Raw genomic sequence first — 15,097 nt, 5'->3', positions numbered from 1 at the left:
GCTCTGAGTCTATACTTTTATCCAATGTAAAAACACAATTTCAAATGTTGCTACATAAGACCAAATCCAGGTGGTGAGTCACATATCAACGCATACACCCTGTACCATGGAATCAAACATCTTGCAATCTGTATGGCACAGCTGTCAACATCCTGGTCCTCAAATGAAACTGGTATACTTTCTTATTTATGCTATTTTTATTCCTCCACCAGATTTGATCCTGGGCAGACAGACCAGTTCCCTACCACCTGCCGCTGCCACCTACCTCCTCCATTTTTGGGGTAATAAATTGGCTGTAATCTTGGATTGAGCAGACCTTGCCATGAAAAACATAACTCAAACATCTTTCCCATAACTACAGCTATTTTATCAACCAGAACATTTGAGTTGACATAATATTTGTCCTATCTTTTCAGGGGGGTGACATTGAAGCCAGCTCTGCAATGCTTGTTTGAAAAAGAGAGATACTAAGAAAAAGGTTTTATTTTTAATTAATCAAAAATGAGAAATGGCAATCCGCACAAAGGCAAAAAGGCTATTTTTAAACAATGGATGAGCTTTTCTTAGTAATCTATCTGAGAACCATTTAGGGTTCAAGTAAAACTTCCAGAGAGAGGTTTAGTGCTTTTATATTTAATAATCTCAACCCACCCAATTCATATTAATTATATAGATAGGCATGAGTTGTCTGGTTTAGCGTCCAAGATAAAGCAAAATATTTTTTGCTCACATGATTTGAACAATGAATCATCAGGAATAGGCAGTGCCATAAGTAAGTGAGTAAACTGAGATATGACTAAGGAGTTAAATAGGGCAGGATCTCCTATGTCTAAGTTTTCTATTGAAATTCATTGTGGAGAGCTCATATATTTAGTGATATCCAGGCATTAAAAATCCAGTATTACTTCATCAAAGGCCTTTTCAAAATCCGCTATAAATACCAGACCTGGCTTAGATGTTTCATGATGTTCTGTTGCTATTTCTAGTAGTAGTAGTCGTATATTATCTCCAATGTATCATCCATGTAGAAAACCTGTCTGATCAAGATGAACCATACCTGGTAAAAACCTTTTTAATTCATTGAGTGCTATGCAGTTTGCTAGAATTTTTACATCACAACATTGAAGTGTAAGAGGCCTCCAGTTTTTAAGATAAACTGGATCTTTATATTTGCCATCTGGGTCTTGTTTTAATAATAGACCTTCCTGAGGAGTACCTGACAGACTACCATTTCCATAGGGATAGTTAAAACAAGCTAACAATGGACTTTTTAGTATATAAAAAAAAGGCTATACCTCGACAAGTATGCCATCAAGCCTTAGGGTTTTTCCAGACTGAAAGGATTTAAAACATTAATCCTCTAATTTCACACTGATCTTTCTGTCCATTTGTTTAATTTCCTTTTTTAAATTATTATTTGGAAATAATTCCTTACAGTAATCGTCATTCAGTGGGCGAGGATGAGACCAAAAAGGGAAATTGTTGAGCGTGAAAAACCCAGCAGTCTTGCAGTTCTTGACACAAACTGGTGCGCCAGCCACCTACTACCATACCCTGTTCAAAAGGTACTTAAATCTTTTGTCTAGCCCATTCACCCTCTGAATGACACAGAAACACAATCCATGTCTCAAGGCTTAATCTCTTTAACCTCTTACCTACCTTTACCTGTAATTTGCACTGTGATTTCATTTGAAACTTAACGATGGGAATTATAAAAGGAGATTTTTTTTAACCAGAGTTTAATCAACTGTGTGATGCATGGGTTTAGTTGTCAACAGCTTCCCAGCAGAAGTCATAGAAATGACCCAGTTATAAGAGAGGTGCACGAACCATCCACGTGAAGATTCATTTGTGGAATCATATGATCGACTCGAAGAGATTCAGATTTCTGCCCTGCTAGAGCTGCCCCAGTAAGTGATGTTATTGTGAAGTAGAAACATCTAGGAGCAACAACGGCTGAGCAGCACAGCCGAGTGCTGAAGCGCGGTTGCAACACTTACTATCGAGTTACAAACTGCCTCTTTGTCCAGTACGAGGTGCGTAATCGCTGTCCTGATATCCAGGAGCTCTTTTCAGTCATAAGACACAGTGTCAGAAACATTCATTTAAAAAATATGTTCACATAACGTGAACACACAAAATAGCACAATTGGTTAGGAACCCTTAAAACGGTAGCTATCTCCTTTGGCGCCATCATAATGACCTGTATGATTTGTCCAAGTATATGACATTTGTGGTGCTACAATTAATGAAGCTTTGCATTTTGTATTCTCTCTGGTTTTAACAAATGTTAGTATTGGTCGTATTGTCACAATGTACACAGTGGCCACACTTGTAATTACCATTGGGCAGGCCTGGGAGCCATGTGTCACTTCTTGGGTAGCTGCATTCTGTGGATATTGGAATCGGCTAGATTCCGCACACGTTTGAAAACAAAGGCAAGGGGGAAATGGTGTGAACTCTCATAGATTTGGATCACTTTTGAGGATGTTCCAGTGTTTCAACACGATAGATTTGACGCGACCGGCACATGGGCTGTACTGGAAAAACGTTTGGTCCTGGTTTCTATTAGTGCCAGCGAGTAGACTGACGTTCAGTCTCCTCTCTAGCACAGGTATAGGTCTGTTCAATGACATTCTTATCATACATGCGTGGCGGGAACCTGGTTGGCATATCATTAGCTTTGCACTCGAAATCTATGTCGGTACTGCAGTTAGGTCAGAGTCTTCGGAATTGACCCACCGGTATGTTCCGCTTAAGGTGTACCAGGTGGTTACTGTCGGCACGGAAAAGTCTATTGTTTTTGTGGACTGTATAAGATCCAAGAAATATATTTTTTCCCCGACTTGTGTCTACTGTGAATTTGAGATTGGGTCAGATAAATTAATATAAGAAATTAACTCAGAGGAGAGCGTCAGTACAATTCCATATCAGTAGGTTGTCATCTATGTATCTTTTCCTAAGGGCAACATTCTGGAAATATGTTTTTTTCCTGGACATCATAAATGAAGGTCTCCTCCCAGTGTCCCTTTAATACATTTGCATAGTTAGGAGCGAATGAAGCTCCCATCACAGTACCCCAAACCCATTGGCAGAAACTAAAGTTAGACAGAGGTAAGACACCCTCTGGTCTAGTGTTGAGATAGCGAGAGAGCACTCGTAAGACTGTGTAATATTAGTGTAGAGAGCCTGAACATCAAGTGTTACCAAGATGCTTTTGGTGTCGCATCTACAGTTATTGATTGCCTTAAGCATATCCCTGGTATCTCCTAAAAAGGCTGGCAATGCTGGCACAAATTTAGAGATGAAGAAATCAACATACTGGGGTTCAACAGGGCTGGAGGCAGGGTTTTCTCCTATAGAGCTACATTTTTATGGAATGGTCTGCCAATCCATTTGAGAGAGACTCGGTTTCATCCTTTAACTCTTTACTGCAAACATATCGCTTCAGTCGGTCTTATGATTGAGTGTAGTTTGGCTCCGTGGTGCGAAGTTGAATGGCAAGGCACTGGAGTGACAAACCACCCTTGCTGTCTGCCTGGTGAGCTCCCCCCTCTCCACTGGGATTCTCTGCCTTTAACCCTAAGTCGCTGACTTGCTAGTGCTCTCCCATCATGCATCATGTCTTTCCAGGCTTTTTTCACGATACTCGACTTGAGTGGGTTCTTCCTGTTCACAGAATGTGCAACCTTGTCATGCTGCTGATCCAGTTTCTGCTGTTCTGCCTGCGGCTATGGAACCCTGACCTATTCACCAGACGTGCTACCCAATCCTGGATCCCAATCTCTCTATCCCTCACTCGCTCTACCGCACCTGCTGTCTCTACCTCAATGCTTAGCTATGAAAAGCCAACTGAGGTGCTGACCAGTTGCACCCTCTATAACCACTGTTATTATTATTTGGCCAGTCTCTTTCCCCTCAGGAGGCTGAAAAGATTTGGCATGGCACCTCAAAGTTCAACAGCTGCACCATTGAGAGCATATCGACTGGCTGCACCACCACTTGGCATCTGACCGCAAGGCGCTACAGAGGGTAGCGCGTACGGCCCAGTACATCACTAAGGCTTTCCAGTGTTTTACTTGCTATATTGTATTTACTTCACCACGATGGCTTTTTTTTGCCTTTACCTCCCTTATCTCACCTCACTTGCTCACATTGTATATAGACTTATTTTTCTACTGTATTATTGACTGTTTGTTTTACTCCATGTGTAACTCTGTGTTGTTGTATGTGTCGAACTGCTTTGCTTTATCTTGGCCAGGTCGCAATTGTAAATGAGAACTTGTTCCCAACTTGCCTACCTGGTTAAATAAAGGTGAAATTAAAAAAATAAAAATAAAAAGGCTGAGCTCCCTGCCATCCAGGACCTCTATACAGTGGTTCGTCCTTTAAAAAGTTGCAGTGTACAGCAGCACTAACTAACTCTGGGAATGTCAATACAATCAAACAAACAAAGGCAATGATCACAGTCATACATTGGCTTATATGCAGTAGTTTGTCCTTTAAAAGTTGCAGCGTACTGCAGCACAGCTTGCATGGTGCCGCAGAAATCTATGGCACGTTATTTAAGTGCCAACCACTGGTACCATTAATGCTAGTTAGTGCTAGTTTGACCACCAGAGAGCATCTTTGGGAAGCAGTTGATAGCCTTCAATAGTGTCTGTACTAGAGAATGTGAAACCGTTTTTTGTACGAACATAGTATATGGGAATGATTAAGAAATGTTGCTTACTTAATTTGATTAATAATATTATAAACCCTCTGGGTTTCCATTAGGATGGAGCGGAAAATATGGCGCTGTACAACTTGATGGTCGGGAGTAGGCTACAGTACTGGGCTATTTAGCAAAAACAATCCCTGTGTCGTGCGGGCACACGGGAGACTGGGGTTCAGTAGGCTGTCCTTGTAAATAAGAATTTGTTCTTAGCCTCTCTGAGCACGGAACCCGGTAGCGGGCTGAAATTCCACAACATACGGTGATCGCTACATAAATAGTCATATTAAACATTCATGAAAATACAAGTGTCTCACATGTATCGAAAGCCTAGAATCATGCTAATCCAACTGCATTGTCAGATTTAAAAAAGGATTTACTGCGAAAGAATACGATGCGATTATCTAGAGCCCCATTTTTATAGAGCCCCATAAAAAAAAAAATTCAACCAGCACAGGCGTAACAAAATCACAAACGGCATTAAAATACATCGTTTACCTTTGACGATCTTCGTCTGTTTGCAATCCCAATGCTCATTGTTACACAATGAATGATCTTTTGTTTGATAAAATCCGTTTTTATAGCCTAACACAAAACATTTTGTGAACGGCTTGTGTCGTGAATTCTGTCTCATTCCATTTTCAACGACACATTCCAGGTAAATAACCCTCACAGAACGTGACTTTTCTAGTCATGTTTGGTTTAATTTCAATCAACTGGTTTGTTTGTAACACAACCAAACCTGATGGGTCATTTCAATTATTGATTGAAAGAAACGATTTGAAGACAACAAGTAATGACATCACTGTGCACCAATGATATGACCACTGTTTCGTTGATCGACTATATTTTAACCCAATGACCACTGATCGTCTTGAAAACTAGCTGGGTAGATAGCCAATGAGTTGAGGTAAGTGGCAATATGCAATGGTTGTGTGTTGGAAGACCAACCCATGTCGTAAACTCCAGCGTAAAGAGAATCATTCGCTATTGAAGTTTTATTCCGGAAGGAGCTACGCATTTTACGCAAAGCGTTGTTTTGGTAAACGCGCAGATTCAGCTGTTTATATATCAATCAGTATGGCGAGTAAGTCAGGGAAAGCTAAATCTAAGTCTAGATATACAGATGTACACACAATTTTATAATAAATTGATCAGAAAAGTGAGACAAAGATTATTGTAGGAAGATTCATTTAGCGATTCCCAAGTGGAGGAATATATTTTGAACGGAGAGGACACCGTTGTAGCCACTGTGTATAATCTGTAACGTGCCTGCAGAAGAGGAACAATGTCACCGTTTTGGACTGGTAAGTTCTTCTCATGCTAATGCCGTTGTTTGAAATTAATAATATAGAATATTATTTGTGATTTTACATTTTAGAAGCAATATATAAAAATGTAATGTAATGAAATGATGTATTGAAAAGTGATGAAATGTGTCTGCCGCCCCACCCCAACCCACATGAAATAGCCTATTTGAGGCTGTTGAGGGGAGGGCAGGCCCACAACAATGGCCAAAGTGAAATGGAGACAGTAGATACAGCTGGTCTGTTGTAATATAAGAGACCGTAGATCTAGCTGAAATGTCATAATATAATAGAGACCGTAGATCTAGCTGAAATGTCATAATATAAACGAGACAGTAGATGTAGCAGGTCTATAATAATATATTCAACCTTATGTTCCCTGTACTTATATTTATATCTGTTTATTATACCTCAGCAGCACAATATTGTGTAGAGGTTTGGCAAAGTGCGTGATGTTATATCCTTCCTGTTTGGCCCTGTCTGAGGGTCTCATCGGATGGGGCCACAGTGTCTCCTGACCCCTCCTGTCTCAGCCTCCAGTATTTAGGCTGCAGTAGTTTATGTGTCAGGGGCTAGGGTCAGTTTGTTATATCTGGAGTACTTCTTCTGTCTTATCCGGTGTCCTGTGTGAATTGAAGTATGCTCTCTCTAATTCACTCTTTCTCTCTCTTGGAGGACCTGAGCCAGGACTACCTGGCATGATGACTCCTTGCTGTCCCCAGTCCACCTGGCCTTGCTGCTGTTCCAGTTTCAACTGTTCTGCCTGCGGCTATGGAACCCTAAACTGTTCATATTTACGCTTGAGGTGCTGTCCTGTTGCATCCTCTACAACTACTGTGATTATTATTATTTGACCCTGCTGGTCATCTATGAACGTTTGAAAATCTCGGCCATGTTCTGTTATAATCTCCACCCGGCACAGCCAGAAGAGGACTGGCCACCCCTCTTAGCCTGGTTCCTCTCTAGGTTTCTTCCTAGGTTTTGGCCTTTCTCGGGAGTTTTTCCTAGCCACCGTGCTTCTACACCTGCATTGCTTGCTGTTTGGGGTTTTAGGCTGGGTTTCTGTACAGCACTTTGAGATATTAGCTGATGTATGAAGGGCTATATAAACACATTTGATTTGATAGAGGACTGAGGGTCTTCCAAATATTGAAAGTGTGTAAATAGTTACCCATGTTATTTTATAAATGTATATATTTTTTTCTTCATATTTTTCTTTTTTTTGGGGGGGGGGGGGGGGGGGGGGGTGTTAGAATACCATTTTGGCATTTTGTATATAGTTATTTGTTTCAAAATGTATACCTTCACCAATTTGGCCACTTGGGTACATTTGGGCTACTTGTGTGGGACACCTGGGTGACTTCATGATAAATGTCATGTAGCACACTCATTTTGTAAGTTATCATTCTGAAACTTTGCACAAGTACTGTTGCCCTCTTATATTTTTCACTGAAATTGGCCCCATCATCCTACCCGAATGTTTGTTTTATCTTGTTCATTTTAAAGATACAACAATAAAAAGAAAAAAACATGTTTTTTTTAATTGTATTATCTAAACCATATCTATTGTGTTATATTCTCCTACATTCAATTCACATTTACACAAACTTCAGAGTGTTTTCTTTCAAATGGTACCAAGAATATGCATATCCTTGCTTCTGTGCCAGAGCTACAGGCAGATAGATTTGGGTATGTCTTCAGGCGGAAATTGAAAAAAGTAGGGGGGGGGGTTTAAGAGGTTTAACAGCACATTACTCAACACTAGTGAGACTCATGTCGCCTACGTAAGGCTACAGTATATCGAAAAATATGACGTGACTCTCCGCCAATAATTACATAGAGGATTGGAGGATTCTAAATTAAAACCAAAAGCCACCTCGTGGGCAGCCGGCACGGGTATCGAACCTGCATCTGTAGCAATGTGTTTTGCACTGCGGGAGCCCCCATCCACGAAGTATCAAAATACAGAGAGGTGTTGGTAAAGGTATATTGTCCTAATAGTCCATAATGGGCTATTATAATACTGTACATGGTGTCCAGGTCAAGATAAATAAAAAATGTCTTTATTAAACCCTATCAGAAAGAATGTTGGTACTTATTTATTTATTTTGATCCAAGGCCATGAATGAGTGTCACTCAGCATTACATTGGTGCCGAGGCTATATGACGGTCATTCATTTGATAATATATAACGATATTTGAGATTATTTTGTTTGTTTTTTAAAACAAAGAGCACAAATGTAATCTGAATAAAGGCCAAAATAATATATTTTTGTTTTTAGAGGGAGAGAAACGCTGGGCCAATTGTGCGCCGCCCAAAATGCCAAAATATAGCCCTGCTAATAGCCATAATGACACTATACAATAAGTATTTTCCAGTAAGCAACAATGTTTAACTTCATTAGACAATTTTGTTCCAATATTTCTGCAATTCAGTGATATTTTTTCCCTTAGTAATTCATTATGGATCCATAACTAAATAAAAAAAAAAATCGGCATTTAGAATGTATTTATCATTATTTTATTAACGAAAGCAGAAAGATGCTGATGATGAAATACAGTACATGCTATGACATTTGGATAATAAAGCATTTTGAAGATATAAGCCCCCCTGCATTTGTTTATTAGGCTATAGCAGAACAGTATGATGGTCCAGACGGCCATTGCTGTGCCTGGTGAGCAGTTGATCAAGTTCTGTTGTCAGAAGAGGAATGGAAATGTCAGGGTGAACAGACAACTTGATGAACCCGCCAGGTATGTTGACTCCGCCTGTCGGAGGTGGAGTTCCAGAGGTCACAGGTGTGTCTGACACACCGGCACGGGTATGGATTGTGACTCCATCTCTTTTCATCGCCCTCTTCAACGCATCATTCTCCGCCTGACTCTCCGACAATGCCGCCTGGTTCTGGACCAATGCATCAACTGTCACCCGTATCTCTGCCCTCCGATATTGTTTCTCTTTCTGCTGGTCTGCCTTCAATGACTCAATCTCGATCTTCAAAGTTTGAATCTGATCCATGTGCACCTTCATCATATGACAGAATGGTACAGCCCTGAGCCCCATCGATTACAGTGGCCTATGATAGAAACGGTAGATCAAATAAGAATTGAAAGTGACTCCAACACACAGATGCTTTGTTCACATTAAGAATCTAGCAAAACTAACCGCTTTCTTGACACCCATGCATTTTTTCGGTGAGGCCCATTGTCCAGCCCTTTGTCCACTGATCTCCATGGATGGTTGTAGGCATGTTTGTAAACTCTGGAAAAAAAGCATTCATGTTTTTATTACACAAGATATTTTTAATGTTTTTATTTATTTAATTATCAATTTTATTACACAGTACACCTACACATTGATAGGCAATAAAAAAATAAATATAAAAACTACCTTTAGTTTTGGTGATCCTCTCAGCTCCGGCTAATTTTTCAAGTCCTCTTGTGGTTATGGTCCAAACCCTGGAACGGGTAGCACCATAGAAAGAAGCTTGTGGTTACGGTCCAAACCCTGGAACGGGTAGCACCATAGAAAGAAGCTTGTGGTTACGGTCCAAACCCTGGAACGGGTAGCACCATAGAAAGAAGCTTGTGGTTACGGTCCAAACCCTGGAACGGGTAGCACCATAGAAAGAAGCTTGTGGTTACGGTCCAAACCCTGGAACGGGTAGCACCATAGAAAGAAGCTTGTGGTTACGGTCCAAACCCTGGAACGGGTAGCACCATAGAAAGCAGCTTGTGGTTACGGTCCAAACCCTGGAACGGGTAGCACCATAGAAAGAAGCTGACTTGATGAAAACAATGTCCATTTCGTCTGTTCTCTTTGGTCACAGTGTCATTTTTTGCAGGTAGGGGGATGTTCACGCCTACATTAGCCGGGATATGAAGAGTCTATTGTCCTGCTAATCAGGATACAAGTGTTTGAAAATCTGTTTTCAAAATGCCACCAGCTATCCATCACTACTGTAAATAAAAACACAGCATCTTGTTTACATTCTTTATTGTAACCCCAATGTCACAAATAATTTGTATCTAACTTTCCAATTACCTTGAAGTTTGGGATATACAAATGTGTGCTTTTCATATAATTTTTCGTTCGGATTTAAGTATAACGTTTGAGTGACACCTTTAGTGAGAGGTCTAATGCCTTAATATTTAATAATATCTGCCCTCCCAATTCATATTTAAAAAGGGGCATTTTTCCCGCTGTTATTAGTTACATTGTTTTAGTTTGAACGTGCAGACTGGCACTAAGAACAGAAGGAACGTTTCCCCAGTCAGTGCCATGATTAGTGAAATGCTCCTTAAAAATTGTTGCTCTGTTCTACCAAATGGGGCGGGGTGGGGTTCCAACCCCCCTTCCCCATGGGCTAGGTCCGTCTTCTGTGCACGAATCTGCGGGCCCATCCCAACGCCCCTTGCATTGAACCTTTTGCAGCCACCGCTGTTTCAGTGGATACAGCTGGAGAACTGCAAGGCAATCCCATTGTGCACCACTTGGGAGCCACGACCAATATATATTGTCCTGCTAATAACAGGGTTAATAATATATCTGAGAATATCCAACAGGCTTTTATATAATTCTAAATTAATAATAATAATAATAATAATAATACATTTTTGTTTAAAAAATATATATATATTTTGGAGTTCATTCAGTTTTCAAATAAGTAAAATTTGTGAGGAAAAAGGCCATTTTTGAACATGGGGTGAGACATTGTTACTAATTTGTAAATAAAGCCAGTTTGTTATTTAGAATATTTTATTTCTGTTTTTAGAGGGAGAGAAACCAAAAACCTAGTGTCATCTCATGGGTCTCCCAGTCGAGGCCGGCACGGGTATTGAACCAGCATCTGTAGCACCATTGAGTACTTTCACCATTTATAAGTAGTCAACTGGGTGGGACTTACTAAGGGTTAAGGAAAGATCACAATCATATCCAGATCATCAGAAGAAATTAGCCAAATGAACTTTACTCCTGAACAAATATTCCATAACTTCAGCTGGTAGTAAATCACCAACCTTGTCTTTATTCCTGTTCAGACAACACCCTCCAGGTGGCAGGATGCACCCTTTCAGTTTGTTTACAGACTCAGAAGTAGTTAACTTGTTATGGCTTGGGGGCAGTATTTCAACATCTGGATGAGAAGCGTTCCCAAAGTAAACTGCCTGTTACTCAGGCCCAGAAGCTAGGATATGCATATAATAGAATAGATAGAAAACATTCTAAAGTTTCCAAAACTGTTAAAATAATGTGAGTATAACAGAATTGATATGGCAGGCAAAAACCTGAGGAAAATCCATCCAGGAAGTGGGATATTTTTGATGTGTGTAGTTTTCAATGGAATGCCTATACAGTATGTAATGGGTTAGGACCCAGATTGCAGTTCCTATGGCTTCCACTAGACGTCAGTCTTTAGACATTGTTTCAGGCTTGTTTTCTGAAAAATTAAGAGGAATGAGACCATTTCGTAAATGGACTGTAGAATGAACCAGAGCTGGTTTGAGCGTGTGACCGACTGTGCGCCCTTCGTTCTTTTTATTTCTATTGAATACGCTATTGTCCGGTTGAAATATTATAGTTTATTTAGACAATAAACAACCTAAGGATTAGTTATAAACATCGTTTGACATGTTGAGACAAATTTTACCGCTACTATTAGGATGTATTTGTCTGCATGCTGTGACCACCATTGAGCCAGTGGATTACTGAACAAAACGTGCCAACAAAACAGAGTTATTGGGAAATAAAGAGGTACTTTATCGAACAAAACAAACATTTATTGTGTAACAGGGACTCTTGTGACTGCAACCAGATGAAGATCAAAGGTAAGTGATTAATTTTATTGCTATTTCAGACTTTCGTGACTCCTCTACCTGGCTTGAAAATGTTTGTATGCTTTTATAAGCGGGGCGCTGTCCTCAGATAATCCCATGGTATGCTTTCGCCTTAAAGCATTTTTAAAATCTGACACAGCGGCTGGATTAACAAAAAGTTAGTCTTTAAGCAGATGTATAACACTTGTATCTTCTAAGAATGTTTATTATGAGCATTTCTGTATTTTGAATTTGGCGCTCTGCAATTTCACCGGATGTTGTCAAGGTGGGTCGCTAGCGGATAGCCTGCGCCAGAGAAGTTAACTACCAGCATTCAGAAATTGTTTTCCGGACTGGTCACTGGTTGTCAATAATACTGCATCCCTGTCCTTTCACATGAGATCCTGCGGTTCAGTTGAGCTCATTCATGTGGGTTGCCTCCGACATTTACAATGTTCTGACACGTCTGCACACAATACTAGAATCGGTTGGGTTCCAAAATTTGGCAGAAATGGGACACGCAGGAAACCCATCCAGAATAATTTTGCACGCCCAATTTTTCAGTTTTTGATTTGTTAAAAAAGTTTGAAATATCCAATAAATGTCGTTCCACTTCATTATTGTGTCCCACTTGTTGTTGATTCTTCACAAAAAAATACAGTTTTATATCTTTATGTTTGAAGCCTGAAATGTGGCAAAAGGTCGCAAAGTTCAAGGGGGCCGAATACTTTCGCAAGGCACTGTATTTCTCAAGTAAGTAGTTTGCATGCGCCAATACATCTAATGTTAGCATTACAAGCACATAACCATTGACTCGCTATGGCTATAATTAGCCTAGCTATCTGCTTCCACATTGTGTGCGCCTCTGTCATCTTTCTGAGGGGATTATTTTTCAGGAGCACAATTCTTGCTCGCATAATGATAAGACCCACATACCCAAACTTTTGATTAATTGGAGAGCACCCTTTTCTCCCCTTTTTGAAGTGACCATCTATTTATGTACTAGTAAAGAAGTGTGTGTGTGCTTGCACATACCTCTCTGCAGGGGTAGGCTCCCTGGCTTTGCAGTACTGAAGTCATTGATACACACATACAGTTTATCCTCTGGTTTGGTGCTGGGGATGGTGACTGCTTCCACAAAAGTGCTGGGAAACTGGCCTGGAAAGGGAGATGGAGCAAAACAACTGATGAGAAAGAGGAGGAAGAAGAAGAGACAATAAGTCATAGGAGAAAAGGAGAGATCAGTGACGTGATTCTTTAATCTGGGCAGAGATCATTTGTGACCTCTAATCTCAAACCCTGACCCGCACCTGTGACTCCATCCTTGTTTCCGAGCAACCAGAACTCATCCACCACGTTGAGCACCTCGATGACGTCGCCAGTGAAGAGGGGCAGTTCCTCAGAGACGCTGGGCAGGAACTCAAACACGGCACGGACCACCGAACCCGGCTCCATCACTCATCGCCTGAACAGAGACAGAAGGATGAATAGTAATCAACCATGTATTTGTTTCAAGCATATTTGACCATGCGATGACACTGACACTGTCATTTATAGCAACAACTTAGGCAATATCTGCAGGGGGAAAAGAGGGGCTGAATGACCAAACTGGAAGCTGAGGATGATTATGCACTAACTAAGTTGCAAAGAGCATCTGCTACATGACTCAAATGTAAAAATGGCCATGATGAGGGGCAAGTTGGAAATTTAAGCCAGGACACCAGGGTTCTCATCCTTACTCTTGAAATACGTGCTCATGGATCTTTAATGACAATAGAGCAAGAACCTCTCTGTTTGGGTTAAGCGGGCATCGTGTCAAAAAGCAGTGAGGCGTGGCTGGGTTGTGTTTCAGAGGACGTACGGCTCTCAACCTTCGCCTCCGAGTCCGTACAGGAGTTGCAGCGATGGGACAACCCTAACTACCAATTGGATACCACGAAATTGGGGAGAAAAAGGGGTAAATATATATGTTTAAAGTAAATAGTTCCGTTTTTTTTATTTTTATAATAAAGTAACGATAAAATAACGAGGCTATATAAAAAGGGTATAAAGGTTAGTCGAGGTAATTTGTCCATGTAGGTAGGGGTCAAATGACTATGCATAGATAATAAACAGCAGTGTAAAAACAAAGGGTATAAAGGTTAGTCGAGGTCATTTGTCCATGTAGGTAGGGGTCAAATGACTATGCATAGATAATAAACAGCAGTGTAAAAACAAAGGGTATAAAGGTTAGTCGAGGTCATTTGTCCATGTAGGTAGGGGTCAAATGACTATGCATAGATAATAAACAGCAGTGTAAAAACAAAGGGGGTGGGGGTGTCAATGTAAATAGCCCGGGTGGCCATTTAATTAATTGTTCAGCAGTCTTATGTCTTGGTGGTAGAAGCTGTTAAGGAGCCTTTTGGAACTAGACTTGGCGATCCGGTGCCGTGTGGTAACACACACACACACACACACACACACACACACACACACACACACACACACACACACACACACACACACACACAGGGACAAAAAAGTATTTAGTCAGCCACCAATTGTGTAAGTTCTCCAGCTTAAAAAAATGAGGCCTGAAATTTTCATCATAGGTACACTTCAACTATGACAGACAAAATGAGGGGAAAAAAATCCAGAAAAATCACATTGTAGGATTTTTAATGAATTTATTTGCAAATTATGGTGCACTACACTCTGTAGTGCCTTACAGTCGGATGCCGAGCAGTTGCAATACCAGGCATTGAGGCAATCGGTCAGGATGCTCTCGATGGTGAAGATTTTTGAGGATCTGGGGACCCATGCCAAATATTTTCAGTCTCCTGAGGAGGAAAATGTGTTGTTGTGCCCTCTTCACAACTGTCTTTGTGTGTTTGGACCATGATAGTTTGTTGGTGATGTGGACACCAAGGAACTCGACCAGCTCCACTTCAGCCCCGATGATGTAAATGGGGGCCTGTTTGGCCCTCCTTTTCCTGTAGTCCACGATCAGCTCCTTTGTCTTGCTCACATTGAGGGAGAGGTTGTTGTCCTGGCAACACACTGCCAGTTCTCTGACCTCCTCCCTAAAGGCTCATCATTGTCGGTGATCAGGCCTATCACTGTTGTGTCGTCAGCAAATTTAATGATGGTGTTGGAGTCGTACTTGGCCACGCAGTCGTGCGTGAACAGGGAGTACAGGAGGGGACTAAGCATACACCTCTGAGGGGCCCCAGTGTTGAGGATCAGAGTGGCAGATGTGTTGTTGCCTACCCTTACTACTAGT

At 40.9% G+C, this 15,097-nt stretch overlaps 1 protein-coding gene and 1 long non-coding RNA gene across 3 annotated transcripts in view; both read right to left on the bottom strand.

Moving 5' to 3' along the window:
* LOC110498819 (dynamin binding protein) overlaps positions 1-15,097 on the bottom strand; it is a 124,711-nt gene that overhangs the window by 83,456 nt on the left and 26,158 nt on the right. For both annotated transcript variants that reach the window (XM_036955607.1, XM_021575455.2), the window contains exons 2-3: positions 13,146-13,300; positions 12,871-12,993 (exon numbers count right to left, since the gene is read on the bottom strand). In XM_036955607.1, coding sequence (XP_036811502.1) covers positions 12,871-12,993; positions 13,146-13,290 — 268 coding nt within the window. In that variant the 5' untranslated portion in view covers positions 13,291-13,300. The remainder of the gene's footprint in view (positions 1-12,870; positions 12,994-13,145; positions 13,301-15,097) is intronic.
* On the bottom strand, positions 8,536-10,579 carry LOC110498820. The gene is made up of 3 exons (XR_002469872.2): positions 9,413-10,579; positions 9,188-9,283; positions 8,536-9,098 (listed from the first exon to the last, which is right to left on the bottom strand). It is a non-coding gene; the product is annotated as an uncharacterized LOC110498820 (long non-coding RNA).

Source organism: Oncorhynchus mykiss, chromosome 20, assembly GCF_013265735.2.
Source record: "Oncorhynchus mykiss isolate Arlee chromosome 20, USDA_OmykA_1.1, whole genome shotgun sequence".
NCBI lineage: Eukaryota > Metazoa > Chordata > Actinopteri > Salmoniformes > Salmonidae > Oncorhynchus > Oncorhynchus mykiss.
This window is presented reverse-complemented; position numbering and strand designations above follow the sequence as displayed.